The 22,380-nt window shown below is 38.9% G+C and overlaps 1 protein-coding gene across 4 annotated transcripts in view; it reads left to right on the top strand.

Moving 5' to 3' along the window:
- Nucleotides 1-22,380, top strand: part of CSNK1G1 (casein kinase 1 gamma 1) — a gene marked incomplete at both ends in the record, with an annotated part of 105,266 nt that overhangs the window by 64,786 nt on the left and 18,100 nt on the right. For all 4 annotated transcript variants that reach the window (XM_084241417.1, XM_084241415.1, XM_084241418.1 and 1 more), the window contains 4 exons: nucleotides 2,533-2,618; nucleotides 4,707-4,791; nucleotides 5,060-5,208; nucleotides 6,398-6,505. In XM_084241417.1, coding sequence (XP_084097543.1) covers nucleotides 2,533-2,618; nucleotides 4,707-4,791; nucleotides 5,060-5,208; nucleotides 6,398-6,505 — 428 coding nt within the window. The remainder of the gene's footprint in view (nucleotides 1-2,532; nucleotides 2,619-4,706; nucleotides 4,792-5,059; nucleotides 5,209-6,397; nucleotides 6,506-22,380) is intronic.

Below are 22,380 nucleotides of genomic sequence, written 5' to 3'. Positions count from 1 at the left end.
TCCGCAGCCACTACAGCATGAGTTTGATCCCCGGCCAGGAAGGTGACCCACATGGCACAGCAGACCTCGCCTGTCTCTCCTGCTGCTCCCCGCAGCAGTGTATTTCAGTAGATCCACCTGTTCTGCGTGCTATTCTGTCTCTGGTGAATCCTTTCACTGCTCGCATCTCTGGCCTGTGCCCAGCTCTTGTATGCATAAATAAACAAATCTTTTAAAAAAAAAAAAAAGAATGTGCTTCATGTAAACCATGCACATCTTTCTGATTGGTTGAAAGTAAACTTTTTTGGTATTGAAGAATTTGTGTTTTTCTAGTATCACTGGTGTGGAAGCATTTTTCCTTTTGAAATGAAAATATCCTGCATGAAAAAATGAGGGTATGTGGGAATGTGAACTGAGCAAGTTTGGTGTGTTCTGAGAAATGTGAAAATAAAGCCTGGCTCTGGTTTTCATTCTTATTTTTTTTTCTTGAAAGGCCTTAATGACTTACGTTATCATAGATTATTTTAACATTTTAGATCTGTAAAATGACTTCCCAGATTATCTAAATCAACTACTTTATTTTCAGATTGGGAAACTGAGGGCCAAACTAGGGCATTTGGCCATGCTTAATTTCATATGGATTAATGAAAAGATGAGCCAAGACCTCAGGAATTATGGTTTCTCCGGTTATTCTATATTCCACAGCTGTTTTTCATGGCCTCTGGTGTTTGCAGTTATTTATTCCAGTGGGGTGTGAATGTGTTTATTTCTTTTGTTTTTTCATTTTTTAAATGATCTCATTTTATGATGGAGCTTTCCTCTGAAGAGAATTAGTTCTTGTTTATACTGAAAAGTTGGGACTTTTTTCTGTAGGCTTAATCAGTACTGAAAATATGGAGAGTTTTGCCCTCTAGTGCACAGCCAACTAAAGTGCAACCATTTGTCCAAATTTTTTTTTAATTTACATTTTTTTAATTTAAAATTTATTTTTATATTCCCCATACAATTACAACCCCCTTATTTTGACCCCAATTCCTCCTTTCCCCGCCCCCACCCCCTATGTCCAAAATTTTTTGTTACCAAGGGGCCTCTTGTTACAGGAAGTGGATATAAAAATGGAGAGGCCATGAATAGGTGTGATCCAGTGTGAGAAACTAATGGGTGTGGTTTCTCTTTATGCCTTGATTTTTGGGAGACCTCAGCTCACCCTGTTTGTTTGTTCTTTTTTTATTTTTGCATCTTTAGGTTCTCTTAACAAACTGTTGTTGTCTAATGGCTTTTATTTTCAAGTAGATATGAAATTTATTGCAAACTTAAAGCAAACCATGTAGCAAAAAAGCTTCTGATGATGTTGTTTTATTTCATTCCTATAAGATTTATTTCAATTGATGTGCATTCGTCTATTCTGTATCATTTTATCTCTTGTCAGGATGCCTTCCCTTCCTATTCATGATGACCTTTCAGAAAACTCCTTCAAACTGCAATTTAGAAAATTGCTTTTTCTTTCTTCATCTACCCTATAGATTCATTCTTTTTCATGCAAATTTCTCATAATTGGAAGCAATAGTTAAACTTGTGCTTTTTGTATATTGAGTTAGTTGGATGACATTTCCCTGCCTCTTTGACTCTCTTAGGTTTTATTTTCTGCACAAAGAAAACATAGTAAAGTTTAAGGTAACTGCTTGATCACTGTTCTGTAATTTCTTTTGAAAAAGCCCTAAACTTGAATCTGAAAAATATATAAAATGAGGTGAACCATAATTGGCAAGTTATAGATAAAGGCATGTACTCGTTATATTCAGTCTGACAACCAAAGAATATATAGGATGTTTTCTGAGATGCAGTAACAGTTCTTAACAGTTCTTAATCATTTTCAGCTTCCCAATTAAAAGAAGGAAAAAAACAGCAACTGGTTTTACTTAATAAGCTCCCAGAATACAGGAATCCTGCTAATGTGCCTATAAAGGGCACCTTAATAATAAATTAAACTTTTTTCTTTAGGTGACTATGGAACATGGTACAAACAGAATGGAACCAAGAAAGTTTGCATTGATGTTTGCTTCTATAAAACTAACTTTTAATTTTTCTGATGAATACAAAATGCTAGGCATTCTTCAGCTTGGGTCTTTGCAAGGTTAACCATGATGGATTATATTAATCAGCTACTTAATCTGCTTCTCACTTTTCCTAATGGTAACCAAAGAGTAATTGTAGCCCGTATACTGGAAATAACATTTCATTTAAATTATTTTACTTTCAGGGAAGTAGCAGCATTGAGTGGAGGTAATTACTTACTGTTTAGTGATTTGGACTTGGTTTTAGTTTAGGAGTCACTCTTTTCACTTGAAATGTACTGCTAGTGACAGACCTAAGCAAAGGAAATACACATTGTTTTTCATTTTTATTTAAAATACTATCTCTGGTTTAGATATACCAGAATTAGTAAGTAGAGCCTTTCCAGAGCAAAAGGGTTTCTGAAGGGATTACTTGGTTTTGAACCCCTCTCTGCTTTAATAACTGCAAACATAATGTGTGATCTGTCTTCCCTTTTAGAGCAAAGCCGGCGGGATGATTTGGAAGCCCTAGGCCATATGTTCATGTATTTTCTTCGAGGCAGCCTACCCTGGCAAGGACTCAAGGTATCCTTGAAAGTGCTCAGTGGAGGGCTTTGTTTCAACACTCAGTTGTTAATGAAAGGGATGCTGGCTTGAAGTCTGTAAGAAGCAAAAAGGGGAAAATAGGCTACAGAGATGAGAAGTGGGACTAGTTACAATAGTCTCTCCCGTAAATGCTCACTTGGGCTTTTTCTATTAATCCTTCTTTCTGGTTTTTTGGTTTTTTGTCTCTTCTCTCATGCCTCCCAGCCTTGGCAGTGTTGCTTTTCTCTGTGTGTCAGTATTTTTCCTCCATTGCCATTATGTAGCAGGAAGACTGTTCCCAATGTGTTGGGAATTTGTGGAACAAATTGATGACAGCAGCTGCTACACATTTTAACAGCAAGGCCAGCAGGGCTGGGTGTGTCCCTAAGGGGAATTGGAAAATATGTGTTCATTCTAAGTAGGCTAGAGCCCACCTGAACTAAAATGAAAATTCAGGCTTAGCTTCTCTGTTCAAGTGTTTTATTGAATAAATACCTGTGCAGACAATAGCCACTCCTTGTGAAACATGTAATTTAAATAGCTTCCCTTAGGTAGGTGTCAGTATAGTGCATTTGTGTCAAAGTTTAACTTTTAATTATAAGTGTTGTAATTATTTTGTGCCTCTAGCTGTTAGGTTAGGAAATGGTGCACTTCTAATCCATTCTAAGTCCCATTAGATAGTTAAATGTGACACATATTTTTTTACTTGTAATTTATTTCAACATGTTAATATGGAAAGAAGATTAATCAGTAGCTTTGGGTACTCCTACACCCCCTCCCTCCCTCCCTCCATAAGGGCAGAATGATTCATTTTGCTGTGCTTTCTAGGACATTATTCTGAAAAGTAAGGCTTCTTTTTACCCCTCCCTTTGGGGAAGGTATTTTTTCTTACCTCTTTAGTTCTTCTACTATCTCCATGGTCTTTTCCTAATCAAATTTATGTTCTTATTGATATTGACAGCTGTCATAGTCACCTCTTATTTGTTCCATTATATAGCTAAATAATGCTTTTCTGTGTTACTGCCAAACTTTCTCATGGTCCATAAATTATTTTAGTGATAGTTGTAGATGTAAAGTTTCTTCAGCTTTAAAACACTATTGCTTAAAATTGGGTGCAGCAGACTAGAGCCTCACGAGAATCCCTAGAGAACACTGTTGGTCCAGAGTCCCGGAGCCTTCTCTACAGCCTTGAGCGTACCAGACTTGGCTGCTTTGAGCCTTTGACATATGTCAAACCTCTTAGCCATTCCCTATCAAAAATAACACTTTCCCCCTCTAAAAGTACATTGTGAAAAGGCACTGTTTTCCATATCTTGTTATATTTTCAATTCAGCTTCTCAATATGTAGTGCAACCACCGATCTGCCCCACTTGGATTAGCAATATTTTTAATCTTATAGATCTGATCTAAGAAGAGAAAGGCTGAATCACTACTGAACCCCAATGACCATAAGGTTACTAAGAGAATACTGAGCTGCTGCATTCCGAAAATATTGCTACATAATATTTTTCTTTTCTTTTTTTTTTTTTAAAGATTTATTTTTATTTATTTATACAAGCACTGGGTACAGTCAGAAGCGCGGGAGGGTGAGAGAATTCACCAGAGCCAGAGCAGGGAGCAGAGCAGGCAGAAGGACCGAAGTACACTGCTGAGGGGAGCAGTGGGCGGCAGGAGAGGTCTGCGCGCCATGTGGGACCCTCCTCTGGTGGCCGGGGAGCAGCCGGGGATCGAACCTGTGCTACAGAGGCTGTGGGCAGCCTCGCAACCCATCGCTCAACCGCTGCACCACCGGGGAGGCCATATTTTTATTTTCTTATCCTAGTTATTCATCTCACTATATTTGTTGGTATTTGTCTGACGCTACTGAATATATTTGCAAGTGAAGTGTTCCAAAATAGAGCAGATGTTTATACATATCTAAATACATCATCCCTACTATATTTCTTATTTGTTAGTGGTAGAGAGAAAAAAATTAAGGCTAACAAACCCTGCCAGTTTGAGTGAAACAACCATTACATCCCCAAATATATTGGACCTCCCATATTTACCACCTCTTTCCAAATAACTTTCTCTCTTTACTCTCTACAGGCTGATACATTGAAAGAGAGATATCAAAAGATTGGTGACACCAAAAGGAATACCCCCATTGAAGCTCTCTGTGAAAACTTTCCAGGTAGGATACTAAAAAGACATAGCCATTGTAACTAAAACTTTCAAGCAGGTGGAAACCATGATCTGTAGCTCTAGATAAGACCATTCTCCCTTGGATTTATATTTCCTGTTATTGTTATTTAGACCAAGATAGGTTTTATCACTTCGTTTGGTCCACAAAGAAAATAGTAGTGTCAGATAGTTTGCACAGATATTTGTTGCTTGACCCATAGCTTCTCCCCATGGAAGGTTTCAGCCAATGAGATGATCTTTCACCTGTCTCTTAACAGAGGAGATGGCAACCTACCTGCGATATGTCAGGCGATTAGACTTCTTTGAAAAACCTGACTATGAGTATTTACGGACCCTTTTCACAGACCTCTTTGAAAGGAAAGGCTACACTTTTGACTACGCCTATGATTGGGTCGGGAGGCCTATTGTAAGTATCCTCTATTACCTCCTCATGTCAGTCCAGCATTGCTCCACCCCTTTGGATTTGCCAGACTTTCTGCTTAAGTCTTTGAGGAAATAATTCCTTTGACTGTAGACTTTACATGTACCTGCCTTTTCAGGGTGATGCCATAGGTTGCTTTTACTAGCAAAAGCAAGTAGAAATAAGTTCTTTATATATATATATATATATTTAAAGAATAAAAATAGCTTTTTTAAAAAAAAGATTTATTTATACAAGAACTGGGGTATAGGCCAGAGGCACAGGAGGGTGAGAGAATTTACCAGAGGCAGAGCTTGGGGCAGAACAGGCAGACAGACAGAAGACACTGCTGAGGGGAGCAGCAGGCAAGACAGGAGAGGTCTGTGCGCCATTTGGGTTTCTCTTCCGCCGGCAGGGAATGGAACTGGTGCTGCAGAGGCTGCGGACAGCTTCATAGCGCTGCACTCAACTCTCTGCCCCACCAGGGAGGCCCTTTATATGTTCTTAAGATTATCACCAGTATGGGCCTCCCTGGTGGTGCAAGGGGTTAAGCACCACACTATGAAGCAGTCCGCAGCCTCTGCAGCACAAGTTCAATCCCTGGCCGACCAAGGAGCAACCACATGGTGCAGCAGACCTCTCCTATTTCGCCTGCTGCTCCCCTCAGCAGTGTATTTCAGTCCGTCTGCCTGTTCTCTTCCCCACTCTGTCTCTGGTGAATCCTCTCACTCCCCCACATCTCTGACCTTAACCCCAGCTCTTGTATGCATAAATAAATCAATCATTAAAAAAAAAATAAGAGTAGCACCAGTATGTCCTAAAATACCAGAATCCTACATAATCTGTTAGGGTGCTTTGCGTCAGCAGGGGTGGAACCTGGCACATTAAAAAATTTCCAAATTTGCTCTTCTGGTCAGGGTTCTATGGGGCCTGAGTTAATATTAAGAGACACTACCACAGGACAGTTGTTTTCATCCCCCCCCCCCCCCAAAGATAAGCTACTCTAGAATGAACTTTTGAGGGCTAACTACCTCCCTTTTACAGATATGCAAACTGAGAAGATAGGAGGGCTTGACACTGCTCTTGGGGGCTGAAAAGAATAATTATTACAACAGAATTAGAATAATACTGTCATTTGCAGAGGCATTGACTTGGACCTGTTTTCCCTCTTTGACTTACTGTCATATTTTTCCAGCCTACTCCAGTAGGGTCAGTTCATGTAGATTCTGGTGCATCGGCAATAACTCGAGACAGCCACACACACAGGGATCGGCCATCACAACAACAGCCTTTAAGAAATCAGGTATGTGTGGGACTCTTGTTTCAGACATTCCCCATTTTCATGGCTAATACTACAGCCCAAATTCTTCAGCTTCTTTTGTTTAAGGCTACTTTAAAGACAAAAGGCTTGCTGTTTCTCACTGATGTGGTGGGCTACCTCTCAGGACTGTGTAACAGCTCTGAGATATGATTAGGTGCCTTGCATGAAACATTCACTCTAGAGAATCTGGGCCTATTACAATCTATTGACTGATGATAATGCAGGGTTGCCCTTTTTGGGTATCATCTATAGTTGAGTGTGGAGCTCTTGCCAATGATGTTTTTCCTTGCTGGTTAAGAAGGATGGGGAATTTGGACTTCTAACTGACCTAGACATGAACTGGCATTCCTACCCCACCTTTGTCCCTGAACCCAGGTTCTAGAGCTAGCTTAAGATCTGCACTGGACCTGCAGTGATGACTCAGCATTGCTTTAGGTCACTCCAGAAGAGTCATCCATCCTTTATTGTTCATTGTTTGGGGAACTAGTGATCTGAATGAGAGACATATCTCAACCTAAAGACACAGGAGATAAACACACACAAGAAAAATATTGGGGACTTCCCCGGTGGCGCAGCGGTTGAGCGCTGGGTTGCAAAGCTGCCCACAGCCTCTGCAGTGCCGGTTCGATCTCCGGCCGCTGGGTGAGGGTCCCACATGGCGTGCAGACCTCTCCTGCTGCCCGGTGTTCCCCTCAGCAGTCCACCTGCCTGTTCTGCTCCCTGCTCTGGCTCTGGTGAATTCTCTCACCCTCCCGCACTTCTGACTGTACCCAATGCTTGTATAAATAAATAAATAAATCTTTAAAAATAAAAAAATATTGGCAGATCTGCCAACATTTAAGGAAAGTGTAACTGAGAAGTTAATATGACAGTGATTTTTTATCTCTATATCACATGTATTACTAAGAGAAAAATGAGGATTTTAGTAAATGTATTTATACATAGACAAGTTTATATCCGCACACATACATAGGTACACATACACATAACTATCATCACTTATCAAATGAGTTTGTTCTGCCTTACCTGGACCTCACTTTTGTGTTCACAGTCATTTTTACAGTTAAATGCAAAAATACATCTATCATCTCACAGATGAAAGGGTTGAAGAGCATATGTTAAAAATAATATATAGAAGTACATCTTCACACTGAACAGGTATAGATAGACACACCAATAAACCATATTCTTGGCAACATGTATAGCTTGGTAGGTAAGAAAAAAAATCTGTAAAAAGGAAGGAAAACTGTGTATTAAAGGATTGGTAAAAAGATGGTGTTTAGCCAAGTATGGACACTTTTTGGGTACGTAGGAAATACTTTTTAATCAAAGTAGTTGGTTAAGGATTATAATTTGACTTCTAATTTGACAATAGAATACTGTTGATTTCTGCAGTTGTTTTCTCCCACTTCCCTTTTAAAAGTATGGTTGAGTACAGTTAAACTGATACTTTTATACATTGCTCTTGACTTTGCAAATGTCACAAATTCTCTAGAAGGTAATTTGATAGAGTTACTGTCTTCTCTGATATAATAATCTTATAATCAGTCATCATAAAACAACCCAAGATATAGATTGTTATATTCTTGAAACTGTTGCAGTGTCGTTTGTAGCAAAGTTTTAGAAATGATCTACCTACTCAGTTACAAGGGAATAGTTATACGGATCCAGCTCAAACCCTTTATGGTATAAACTGGATTATAATAAATATGATTTGTAATGCATTTATTTAGTGGAATATTGTGTAGCCTCTTAAAATAATACTTGGAAGACATGTAGCTACATGAAGATGTTATGGTTTATATAGTGAAGAAATCAGAATGCAAAATGATAAATGCCTCATGATTTCAAGGGAAGAGAAAATCAGTGGGAAGAAATGCCAAAATATTAATAAAAGTAGTGTAGAAGAGATAGTATAGTGTGTGATGTATCTCCAGACTATTCTATAATGAAGTTATGTCACTTTATATTGCAAAATGCATTCAGATAGGAAAGTCAGAAACCTACTGGTCTCTGGGAGGAGTTCCTGGAAATTGAGATGACTGACTCTGCTTCATCTCAATAGGGAGGCTTTGAAAATATTGTCCATTAATTGCTGTTTTCAGAATTACCAGGGAAACCTGGGTTCTTCACCTTCTCAAGACCTTGGCTTTTCCTTAAAAAGAAAAAAAAAATAGAAAAGGTATGGAAAGGAAGAAATTTAAGTGATCAGTGAAGTTAAAATCAACATATCTGCCTACTCAGGTGTCAAGAATATTTTAAAACTAAAATATGTATTTTCTATAGTTTTCTTTGTCTTTTCAGCTTTAGTAAATTCATAATCAATGCTACTTGTTTTGAATAGTTTTTTTTTTTTTTTAAGATTTATTTATTTATTTATACAAGCACTGGGCACAGTCAGAAGTACGGGAGGGTGAGAGAATTCACCAGAGCCAGAGGGAAGAGCAGAGCAGTGAGACTGACGAAATACACTGCTGAGGGGAGCAGTGGGCGGCAGGAGAGGTCTGCACGCCATGTGGGACCCTTGCCCAGCGCCAGGGATTGAACTGGCGCTGCAGAGGCTGCGGGCAGCTTCACAACTCAGCACTCAACCGCTGCTCCCCTGGGGAGGCCCTGTTTTGAATAGATTTTTATTTTTTTTTAAATTTTTTTTAATTTTTTTTTTAATAGAGGCATTTTATTTATTTATTTATTCGTTTGTTTGTTTGTTTTGTTTATACATGCACTGGGTACAGTCAGAAGTGCAGGAGGGTGAGAGAATTCACCAGAGCCAGAGCGGGGAGCAGAGCAGGCAGAAAGACCAAAGCACACTCCTGAGGGGAGCAGTGGGCGGCAGGAGAGGTCCGCGCGCCATGCGGGACCCTCCTCAGGTGGCCAGGGAGCAGCCGGGGATCGAACCGGCGCCGCAGAGGTTGCCGGCAGCTTCGCAACCCAGCGCTCAACCACTGCGCCACCGGGGAGGCCCTTGAATAGATTTTTTTTTTTTTTTTTTTTATAGAGGCATGCTTTATTTATTTGTTTGCTGGTTTGTTTGTTTGTTTTTGTTTATACATGCACTGGGTACAGTCAGAAGCGTGGGAGGGTGAGAGAATTCACCAGAGCCAGAGCGGGGAGCAGAGCAGGCAGAAGGACCGAAGTACACTGCTGAGGGGAGCAGCGGGCGGCAGGAGAGGTCTGCACGCCATGTGGGACCCTCCTCTGGTGGCCGGGAAGCAGCCGGGGAACGAACCGGCGCCGCAGAGGCCACGCGCAGTTTCGCAACCCAGCGCTCAACCGCTGCGCCTTGAATAGATTTTTAAAGGATGGGAAGAGAAATGGTTAAAAATAGTGATTGCCATGGTAAGAAATAAGGTCATACTTAATACCTGAGTAAAAGTACAGTGAATTACATTAAATTTTTTACTAAAAGCTCATTACATCAGTATTTGTAATTAGGAAATCTCACCTACAAGACAGTATAAGCTTCTTTATGAAAAACTGAATCTTTGTCCTGAGAAGAGAAATCAAACATTGTACAAAAATTAACAATGATGTAAATATAAACAAGTAAGATTTTTTAAAGATTTATTTATTCATAGAAGAACTGGGGTACAGGCCAGATTGTGAGAGGATTCACCAGAGACAGAGTGGGGAGCAGAACAGGCAGATGAAATATACTGCTGAGGGGAGCAGTGACGAGTCAGGGGTCTGCTGTGCCATGTGGGTCACCTCCCTGGCCGGGGATCGAATTCATGCTGCAGTGGCTGTGGATTGCTTCATATTGCTGCGTCTTAACCCCTTGTGCCACCAGGGAGGCCCCTGAATAAATAAATTTTTAAAGAAACTGAATCTTGAAAATCTCTTTTTTCTTTAAGGGTATTTAGTATCCCTCATTTACTAAGGGATTAGAATTCCCCACATTAATACAATTTTATATCTCCTTCACAATAAGGTTCTGAATCCTTGCTAGTAGAATTCCTTCTTCTTTGTTTACTGTGGGGAAATGGATTTATTATATGTATTCAGCCTTTACACTATATCTTAATATGTGGTCTCATTGTTTTAATTCCATCGTTAGGGTTGTTTTCTTCTGATTTTTTTTTAATTGAGCCAAACGTGTCCCTTTTATGATTCCAGGAATTGAAAGCAGTATGATTTATTTAGACTAATCCTTTTCACATATTGAAATTAGCAAAAGGAGAAAACAAAATCTCTCCTTGGAGATTTAAAAATGGTACTTACATTACTTTAGGGACAGCTAATTTTTTTTTTTTTTTAAGCAACGTTGACTCAGTAAATCTAGCTGAGAATCTGCTATGTGAGAGTATGTTTTGGTGAAACTAAGATAAGTTAGGAGTTCTTGACCTCAAAGAACTTGACATGCAAATAAGCCAAGTAGCCAAGTAACTATAACTAAGTCAGTCACCAATAATTATCCCTAGCGATTGGAAAGAAGCGTTTCATCTAAGCTGAACATTACAGAGTTTTACCCCCCCCAAAAAAATCCTGCATTTGAAGTGTTTTTTGAAGAATTAGGTGGAAATAAAAGAAGCATACCAACCAGAAAGAATATATGAGCAACAATAAATGTATCTGATTCCATTTTCTAAAATTCATAGTGTGAATAAAGGAGACACGGCTCCAAAAATGAGTTGAAGTCATTTGATGAAACTCTTGGAATGCTGAACTGAAGAGTTGATACCTAATTTCAGTAGGAAATAGACACTAAAGTATTTTGGACAGAGAGGTGATGTGATCAAAACTTTGCTCTAGAAATTTTTTGACACAGATAGTAAGAGCCCAGCAGCTAGCATTATGACCAAGAAGATAGTGAGTTTGCAAGTGGTAAAAAGGGCCTAGATACATTGTAGTGGTAAGAGTGAAATAATTAAAAAATAATACAGGGGCTACAATCCACCAGAATTAGCAGTCTACATGTTGCTAACATTTTCAGCCTGAATAATTAGAAGGTAGATGTAAAAGTTGGAGGAGGAACTTGGAGTTCAAATTTAGATGTCTTAAGTTTGAAATACTGTCAGTATATTTGAGCTGAAGATGGCTATCAGGCAGATGATGGCTGTCAAAAGAGCCAGAGAGATACTTGAAAATCAAAGCATAGAGATGACATTGATGGTAATGCCTAAAGAGACTCCTTATTCTGGGTGAATCTGCCCATCAATCATGTGTTAGTGGAGCAAGCAGGGGTATGTGCAGGCTATTTAGTCCCATACTTAGACTAGAAGGAGAAAGTAGGTTTTACCTTATCCCAAGACTTACCTTTTTGGGGCCTCATCTTTCTCAAATATGTAAGCCTTTTAAGGCAGAGATTTTTGTTTTGTTCACCTCGATATCACCTAAAACAATGTTTGCAGTAGTAGGCACTTGATAAATAATTGTTTGAATTAATCTGTCAAATGATGAGTGTAGATGAAGCCCAATGTTTTTTAAATACAGATTTTTGTTTAATCTTCTATGAAAAACAAATTTTAAACTTTCCTTCCTACTTATTTTCAGTTCCCACAGGAACCATTCTGTCTTGTTTGGCAGCCAGAATAGGGCTGGGTTGTCTGTTGAAGGGGAGGGGTGGAAAGAAAACGCAGCATGCTCATGCTGCAAAGTAAGTTTCAGTGATTGTAATAGTTCTCCTCTGCCATTAGGATGAGAATTTTGCTTTGGTGGCCTAGGTTGCAGGTATGTGAGTTGAATACTATTGGTTCTTAGATACATTAATAGACCCCAAGTATAATTCTCAAAGAATACATTTAAACTCATCTATATTAGACCTGATTCTAAAACTATTTTAAGGGCCTCTCTGGTGGCATAGGGGTTAAGTCTCAGCGCTGTCACCTCCACCCCTGAGTTCTGTCCCTGGCCAGGGAGCTAACCCACATATGGTGCAGCAGACCTCTCCTGTCCCTCAGCAGTGTATTTCAGTCAATCTGCCTGTTCTGTTCCCCACTCTGTCTCTGGTGAATCCTCTCACCAACCCCCGCCCTACACCTCTGGCCTACACCCTAATAGTTCTACACATAAATAAATAAAAAATAAAATCTTTAAAAAAAATATTTTAATACCAAGTGCTTAACCACAATTTTTTTGAAGATTTACTTTACTCACATAGAGGAGTGTGATTAAATCAAAAGTTTGAGTACAAGGAATATTCCTTAAAGCTAGAGCCATTCAGAAAGGTCACAATTGGGTTATTAGCTTTTTTCATCATTCTACCCTTGGCATTTGTCCTTTCCCAGTTCCACGAACAGCTCATGTTCCACTGGCTGTTCCTCTGGTTCCTCTCTAAAGAACTCTGCATTACCATCCAGATAATGAAGATAATGAAAACTTTAATAATTCCACCTATTTCTACCTGCCAAAGTTTCCTTTGTACTCTAATCAAATTCAATCAAGAAGTAAAGGCTGCCCATATCCAGAGATCTAATATTAGAGTGCAGTTATCACACTGTTGAAGGTATTCATTGTGCTTTTTCAACACATTAAACTTAGTCTATTGTGTTCACTGGAATGTGCATGCAGCAGTACTCTTTCAGAATGTTAAATCTAAGCTTGTGACAATCCTTGCCTGGATTAATGCTACACAAACGTATGCTACCATTACTCAGCAATTTTGATAGTTTCCTTTTTCTCCCACTGACCCCTTTTATTTAGTAATTTTCTGCTGTCATGTGAAGCAAGGGAACTTTTCCTTTAGAAGGTTAGGGAAAATAGCTCTGTTCTGAGAATATTGGCCATCAAGAACCATTAAATTGTACCAGACATGGTATTCTATCCTTGATAATAGTGAACCTCAAATATTACTTGTTCATTTTTATAAATACAGCTATGTTTTAAGAAAGGAGCTTATTTTTTTGTAATGTTCTACTACATGAACTGTTCTCAATAAAGCTGATCGTTCATCCTTCCAGGAGAACCACATTTAAAAGTACCTCAGCTTCTTAGAAACACACACACACACACACACACACACACACTAAAACTTAAAAGGGTCAGGGGTGGGAATTGTATGGGGAATATAACCAAGATGAAAATGTATACATTGGCAAAAATGAAAAATGATGTAAAAAATAATTTAAAAAAAATAATTAAAAGGGTCAGATCATACTGAGTTTTGAAGAAGAGCTGCGCCTAGTAAAAAAGTGGTTCAGATTTCCTTGTATCTAGACTCCAAGGGATTGGATCTGTGGAACATACAGCTTTAGAAAAATACTGTGTTTTAGTGCCATCATGTGCTTGCTTGATGAAATTTGTCATGAATATAACTTTTCCAAAAGGGAGATCAGGCCATATTACCAAATAACCAAGATGACCAGAGATACCATAATGAAATGGTTATCTTTTATCACTTTGTGTTTTGAAGTTCTATTGCCTTAGAAGATCAAAAGCTAATTATTTCTTTTACATAATAGTGCTTTGTTTTCAGCAAAGTTCAGAATTTGCTCACTGAAGGGACAGATACGGTTGCTCAGCGATAACTTGCCTCCTTCTGATCTTTGTGTAATTTCCTAACTTGCTTAGCAGGAGCTCAGGTGTAGAGATTGCACACTCACCCTGTCACTCTCCAGCACAGAGCTTTATGCAGAATGGTACTGTTCCTCCTCGTTTCTGCACTTTGACTCCAGGGGGAACATTGAAACAAGAAAGTACAAAGCTAAAATAAAATCTTCTTAGCTTCTGTCACCTAGTCAATGCTGCTTACTTCTGCTCTTAATTCTCTGTTACATATTAAACATTCTCTTCTGTCTATGTGCATTCTTTAATATTTTGTATTTCAGTAGACCCCATGGTCTGAAACATGTCCTTGTAATGAGTGACCTGATTCTGAAGTAATCCTACTTAGATAAATCATCGTTCTTTAAGGGAGTGAGCAATCTCATACCATTTTCAGTAGGAATGGAGCAGAATTTGAGTAGAGAATTGCAAGCTTCTAGAATGGTTCCTATGATTTTTCTTAGAGAGACACAGAAGTGATAGTATTGTCTCTATAGTACTGCATAGTATTCAGCATGAGAATAATTCCTTCCAGATTGTTATCAGTTATTTTAAACATCCCAATATTTAATCATTTTGTAGAATGCAGAAAGTCACTGTTTACATATATACCAGGTTGCATGAAATAATCCCTTTCTGGCATGAGAAAATTGGTTCCATTCATGAGGTTAATAGAAGGAAGTTTTAAATTTTATTACAGCATATACTTTGATAACCATGTCAACTTTTTTCATTTCGTATCTGTTGCTTATATACCAAAAAAGGTTTTTTTTCCCCCTTTAAGGAAAAAGTTTTTTTCCCCCTTTACCATTATTGCTGCCTCATACCCGTACTACCTTAATTTTTTTTTTTTAATGTGGAAGTATGGTAAGACAAAATGTGATCTAGTGTTTCTGTTGCTAACCTGTTGGTACTAGTCAGTCTCTATTTTTGTTAATTATATTTGAAGGTTAATTATGAAGGAAGCCTGAATGGTTGAAATGTGAGGTCAAAATATTCTGTACAGGTGTCAACTTTAAAAGTATTTTTGGAGTCCAGAATTAAATTCACACTTTTCTGGCAGTTAATTTACAAAAAAAAAGGGGGGGCCAAGAGTATAAAATAGAGAAAGGAAAGTCTCTTTAACAAGGGGTGCTGGGAAAACAATAGCCACATATAAAAGAATGAAACAAGATCACTGTCTCAAACCATATACAAAACTTAACTCAAAATAGAATATACTTGGCTGTAGGATCTGAAACCATAAACTACAGAGGCAAAACACTCTACAATATTGGTTTTAGGAAGTCTTTAGGAACTCGACTCCAACAGCAAGGGAAATAAAAACAAAAGTAAACAAGTGGGACAGACTACATCACACTAACTGCACAGTGAAAGAAATTTTCATAAACGAAATGACACCTACTAAGTGGGGGAAAATATTGCACATAATACATCTGACAAAGGGCTAATGTCCAAGATCTAGAAAGAACTCCTACAACTCAGCAAGAAAACAAACAGCCAACTAAAAATGGACAGAAGAGCTAGACAGACACTGCTCTAAAGAAGTGTGGCCAACAGGTACATGAAAAAAATGTTTGTCATCAGGGAAATGCAAATCACACCAAAATGGGATACCACCTCCTATGAGAATGGTCCTTGTCAAAAAGACCAGTAGCACCAAATACTGGCAAGGCTGTGGAGAAGACACACTGATGGGAATGTAGACTGATGCAGCCCCTATGAAAACAGTATGGAGATTTCTGGAAAATATTAAAAATAGATCTACCTAAAAATAAAGAAATAAAAATAAATTTACAACCCAGCAATCCCACTCCTACATATCTATCCCAAGAGCACAAAAACACTAGTTTGAAGGAACATATGCTCCCCTGTTGCAGTACTATTTGCAGTAGCAAAGTAATGGAAACAACCTTAGTGCCCAACAAAAGATGAGTGAATTAAGATGTGTGTATATATAGATATATAGAGAGAGGTGTGTACACACACACACACTTACAAACACAATAGAATACTTAACTTTTTTAAAAAAAAGATTTGTTTATGCATACAGAAACTGTGGTGTAGGCCAGAGGTATGGGGGGGGGCGGGTGTGTAAGAGGATTCACCAGAGACAGAATGGGGAACAGAACAGGCAGACTGACCAAAATACACTGCTGAAGGGAGCAGCAGGCAAGACAGAAGAGGTCTGTCTCACCATGTGGGTTGCTCCCTGGCCGGCCGGGGATTGAACTCATGATGCAGAGGTTGTGGATTTTTTCATAGTGTGGAGCTTAACCCCTTGCGCCACCAGGGAGGCCCCAATAGAATATTTAGCTTTAAAAAAAGATGAAATCGGGCCTCCCCGGTGGCGCAGCGGTTGAGCACTGGGTTGCGAAGCTGCCCGTGGCCTTTGCGGCACCGGTTCGATCCCCGGCTGCTCCCCGGCCACCAGAGGAGGGTCCCACATGGCGCGCAGACCTCTCCTGCAGCCCGCTGCTCCCCTCAGCAGTGTACTTCGGTCCTTCTGCCTGCTCTGCTCCCTACTCTGGCTCTGGTGAATTCTCTCACCCTCCTGCGCTTCTGACTGTACCCAGTGCTTGTATAAACAAACAAATTAATTAATAAATAAATAAATCATGCCTCTATTAAAAAAAAATTAAAAAAATTTTAAAAAGATGAAATCTTGTCATTTCTGACATCAATTTAACTGAAGGAGGTTATGCTAAGTAAAATAAGAAGAATAAAGACAAATACCCATGATTTCACTCATAAGTGGAATATAGGGAAACAATACAAAGGAACTGAAAAAAGTAAACCAAAACAAATTCTAGGAATTTGACTGCATAATTGAGACTTCTGGGTGGGGAGGGTGAGCCAATGGGGGGAGGGGAGAATTGTCTTAGAATATTATGGGTGTTTAAGTGGTGGGTGTGATGTGGTGACATATATCTGAAGAGGTGTGAATCTATACCCTCAACTCTTACAATGTTGTAAACTATTGTCACCTCAATAAAATAATTAATTTTTCAAAAGATTTAAAAGTATTTTGGGCTTCATAAACATGAAATGAAATGTAATCAAAATTAATTAATTTATCAAAATAAGTTTTTATGAATAATAGGATCTGGTCATGAGTTTGCTATAGCAGGAGAAAGATGTTTGCCTATCTTTTGCTTCACAACAATAGCATTATCTCCAAAAAGGATTTGAAATAACTTTCAAGCAATAAGTAAGGGTAGTGTCTGCAGTATTTTCAGACTATGTTTTCCTGCCCTCTTATTAGTGTCAGTCTCCCCACGGTCTGTCCACCCATCCCTTCCAAATGAGTGCTGGCAGAGATCTGTTTCTTCTGTCCTGAGTACAGGTGATGTGGTTTTTATTTTTTTTTTAACCAGGTTTCTATGTTTTCCCTTAAGTTTTTTGTTAGTTTTGCCTCTAATTTATTAGGTGTTGGATTGCTGCTTTCTTGTTTCCCCATTGACCTACTGCATGATAAACCAAGCATTTCCTTGCAGGTAATACAATCACAACTTAAAATTTTAAAGCATTCTCCCAAGGAATTTCTACTACTTGAGATTCTAGCTCCTGCCTTTGGGGACTTAAATATATCATGCAGACCTTTCCATTTTAAGTAATGCGGAGAAATTGATTTTGTTGAATGACTCTTTTAGCCATGGAATTTCTGATTAGCTTTTAGATAAATGAATGCATGATCAATCTTAAATATGTAGGGTTTTCATTTCAATCTCCTCTACTGGTTTACTTAGTATAACCATTGATAGCTCCTGTGCTGATTGTGCATAGTCATAACTCCTCTGTACACAGAATTGCTTACAACACTTTTCAAGGGAAGGTATACTTGGAGAATATGGTAGTTGTTGACATTATTTGGTTTCACCTAGCTCCTACATGCATAATTGCTTTCTAAAACTAACAGATTGGTGGCAAACACAGGCTGCTGGCTGAGGCTATATTGCTATAGCCTGAGTTTGATCCCTGGCCAGGTTGCTGACCCACATATGGCACTGCAGACCTCTCCTGTCTGGCCCACTGTTCCCCTCAGCAGTGTATTTCAGTGATTCAAAAGACCACCTGTACCCCTATGTTTATTGCAGCACTATTTATAATAGGTAAAACCTGGAAACAACCCAAATGCCCAAAAATAGACGACTGGATCAAGAAGATGTGGTATATATACACAATAGAATATTATTCATCAATCAAAAAAGATAAAATCATGCCATTCTGCCTGTGCATCTGCCTTTTCTGCTTCCCACTCTGTATCTGGTGAACCCTCTCAATCCCCTGACCAACCCCCTGCCACCTCTGGCCTGCACCCCAGTTCTTCTATGCAAAATAAATAAATAAAAATATTTAAAAAAACTAAAACTATCAGATGACCATTTTCATGATGTCAACATCTCGATAGCAGTCTAAGCTTTATATAAAAAAAAATTCTCTAGATAGTAAGCCAATAGTATCAGGTTTCATGCCTGTCACTTGATTTTGCTGCATTCAGTGGATATAGCAGGTGCTGGAGGGTAATACTGTGGTGCAGTGTGTTCCTCATTTGTCACAGTGGAAGCACTTATGATATAATCTGCAATGTTAGCATTTTCCCCCCTTCTTAAAAATGTGCTATTTAGGGCCTCCCAGGTGGCGCAGCGGTTGAGCGCTGGGTTGCGAAGCTGCCCGCGGCCTCTGCGGCGCCGGTTCGATCCCCGGCTGCTCCCCGGCCACCTGAGGAGGGTCCCACATGGCGTGCAGACCTCTCCTGCCGCCCGCTGCTCCCCTCAGCAGTGTACTTCGGTCCTTCTGCCTGCTCTGCTCCCCGCTCTGGCTCTGGTGAATTCTCTCACCCTCCCGGCTTCTGACTGTACCCAGTGCATGTATAAACCAAACAAACAAACAAACAAATAGATAAATAAATAAGACATGCTTCTAGAAAATTAAAAAAAAATGTGCTATTTAATGGCACATATCAAAAAACAAGTAACAACAAATGTTGGCAAGGATGTGGTGAAAAAGGAACTCTCCTGCATTGCTGGGAGTGCAAACTGGTCCAACCACTATGGAAAGCTGTCTGGAGGTTCCTCAGCCTACTAAAAATGGAGCTACCACCTGACCCAACAATTCCACTTTTAGGGATCTAAAACACTGGTTTTTAGGACACAAAAACACTAATTCAAAAGAGCACCTGTACCCCTATGTTTATTGCAGCACTATTTACAATAGGTAAAACCTGGAAACAACCCAAATGCCCAAAAATAGATGACTGGATCAAGAAGATGTGGTATATATACACAATAGAATATTATTCATCAATCAAAAAAGATAAAATCATGCCATTCGCAGCAACGTGAATGGAACTAGAAGGAATTATGCTCAGTGAAATAAGCCAGAAGGAAAAAGAAAAATATCAGATGGTTTCACTTATAGCAGGAATATAGGGGAACCAAATAAGACATCAGTGTAAAAAAAATACTAGCAGCACAAAACACAACAAAGCAAAAATGGACAATTATAAATCAGAGACATCCTGCAGGGGAGGAAGTGGGAGAGGGATCAGAGGGAGGGAGGGAGGAGCACAGGGGACTGAGGTGATGGTGCACAGGTGCATTGGGGAAGGAAACTCTTTGGGGACTACACCTGAGGGGGTGGGGGAAGCAAATATTGTTTAAACATGAACAATGGGGCCTCCCTGGTGGTGCAAGGGGTTAAGCACTGCACTATGAAGCAGACTGAGTTCAATCCTCTGACCAGCTAGGGAGCAACCCATATGGTGCAACGGACCTCTTCTGTCTTGCCCGCTGCTCCCCTCAGCAGTGTATTTCAGACTGTCTGCCTGTCCTTCTCCCCACTCTGTATGTGGTGAATCCTCTCATCCACCCATACCTGTGGCTTGTGCCCCAGTTCTTGTATGCATGGATAGATGAATCTTTAAATAAAAAAACTAAAAATGAACAATGATGTAAAAAAATTAATTATTAAAAAAAGCACTATTTAAAAAAATAGCACATTTCTTTGAGGATGGAGATGGAGTGTGACTTTAAAGTCTTTGAAAAATGTCTTGTTATTTTTGTGTAGACAGAAATCTTAATTCTTCAAAAAAGTTGCTTAGCTCAAGTTGTTTAGTTGATATAAATAAGTACGTAGTCCTGTGAATCATACAGTAGCATCAAACCAGACATCTGATACTTGTATCAGTAAAAGAAAGAAATGATAAGTCAATCAACTGTCCAGGGTTTTGTTAAGTTTAAAAACATATCAGTGTTTTATGTACATTTCTTGGCTTTCTCAAGTGTATCTGCCTTAAAAGCAAATGCAAAACAGAGAACCTTTATGAGAGAACTAATTGTATTGATCATATATGTCATAGAACTCAAAACAACACTTAATGACTTATAAATATCTGAATATTTTTTAAGCATCTACATTTTTTGGTAGCTGACAGTTCTGTAATAGTTTAGGTACTTAAATATTCCAAAACAGAAAGGTCCTCTAAAGAGAACAAAAGAGGCTATCACTAACAGATACTAGTTATAAATATTCTAATATTAGAGCAGATTGATTATCAGATCTCTAGTAGTGAAAATAAGTGGGATTATGTGCCTCCCTGGTGGCGCAGGCAGTTGAGCGCAGCGCTGTGAAGCTGTCCGCAGCCTCTGCAGTGTGGATTCGATCCAGCCGGCTGCAGAGATACCCACCTGGTGCGGCAGACCTTCCCTGTCTTGCCTGCTGCTCCCCTCAGCTGTGTATTTTGGTCAGTCTGCCTGTTCTGTTCCCTGCTCTGTCTCTGGTGATCCTCTCACCCTCCCACATATCTGGCCTGTACTCTGTTACTTGTATGCATGAATAAATAAATCTTTAAAAAAAAAAAAAGAAAATAAGTGAGATTAAATGCCCTCCAAATATAGACACTGTCAATAAGTTTATAACATAGTTATCATTATGTTTTATGCCATAGTCTTATTTTAGAAAATGAAACATCTGAACCTCTGTTGGCAGAAATAATTGGAAGAGAATAATATCTTGGGTAGCTTTGATTCTCTTGAATATTCCTAGCAGCTAAAACCAAACCCCCCTTTTGTGAGCATGTATAGCTCTCAAGTTAATATATAGCTGCCTTCTTACAGCATAAGCTCAATTCCCTCAGCAATATCAGAAAAAATGAACAGAATTCCTCAAAGTGCTTTTCCTCATGTGCCTTCATATTCCATTAATAGAGAACATAAGTAAGTTATAGCTGGTATATGAGACATTTTGGTGACTTACAGATGAGCTTAAACAATTGTCAGTGACATATGGGAGAGGGAGAGTGAATATAAACCTCAAACCACTGCTTCACTTTTCTTTTTTATAGAGCACAACATTTATAGCTCTGAACATTTCTAAGATTTATAGCGTCCTGACTTGTTTTCATGTAGAGCAGCAATATCACATCACAACCCCTGCTGCTGTTTATATCAGCAGCAATTAAAATTTGATTTACTAATCCTCCTTTGCTGCCTCTTGAACTCCTCATTTTCCATTTTTGGAGAGCCTTAGAATTGTTACAGCCGAGCATCATGATTTTAACACCTCCTCAACCATCTGGCACAGGGAAAGAGACATCTAAACAGATTCTTTCAAAACAAAAATCACATATAAGCAAGATCAGAATAGTGAGAGCTAAAACAAGTAAAGGAATGAAGAGAGCCTGAATGACAACAAAGGAGAAAGCAGAACCCAAAAGAGGGTTTGAATTGAAAGTCCTGCTTTTCTTCTTTTTTTTTTTGTTTTTTTTTTGTTTGTTTTTATTTTTTACATCATTGTTAATTTTTAAACAATATTTTCCCACCCCCACCCCTCAGGTGTAATCCCCATAGAGTTTCCTTCCCCAATGCACCCATGCACCATCACCTCAGTCCCCTGTGCTCCTCCCTCCCTCCCTCTTCCCTCTCCCTCCTCCTCCCCTGCAGGATGTCTCTGATTTATAATTGTCTGTTTTTGCTTTGTTGTGTTTTGTACTGTTATTTTTTTACACTGATGTCTTATTTAGTTCCCTTATATTCCTGCTATAAGTGAAACCATCCGATATTTTTCTTTTTCCTTCTGGGTTATTTCACTGAGCATAATTCCTTTTAGTTCCATCCATGTTGCTGTGAATACGAAAGCCCTACTTCTCCTGGGAAAAAAATCTGCCTTTGTTTTCTAGAAGAAGGAAAATCACAGTAGTCATAACTAGAAACTTTTTCTAATTCCAGACTAGAACTGTTCACTTTAGGAATCAGAAAATGTTGTAATGTGTTTTGTTTATTTGTTCCACCATCTTTTCATTCTCTTGACATATGAATTTGCTTTTAAAATTAGGCTTTATTCATTCTTTTAGATAAGAAAATGTATTTCAACCA

Source organism: Talpa europaea (genome assembly GCF_964194135.1).
Source record: "Talpa europaea genome assembly, chromosome: 8".
Classification (NCBI taxonomy): domain Eukaryota; kingdom Metazoa; phylum Chordata; class Mammalia; order Eulipotyphla; family Talpidae; genus Talpa; species Talpa europaea.
This window is presented reverse-complemented; position numbering and strand designations above follow the sequence as displayed.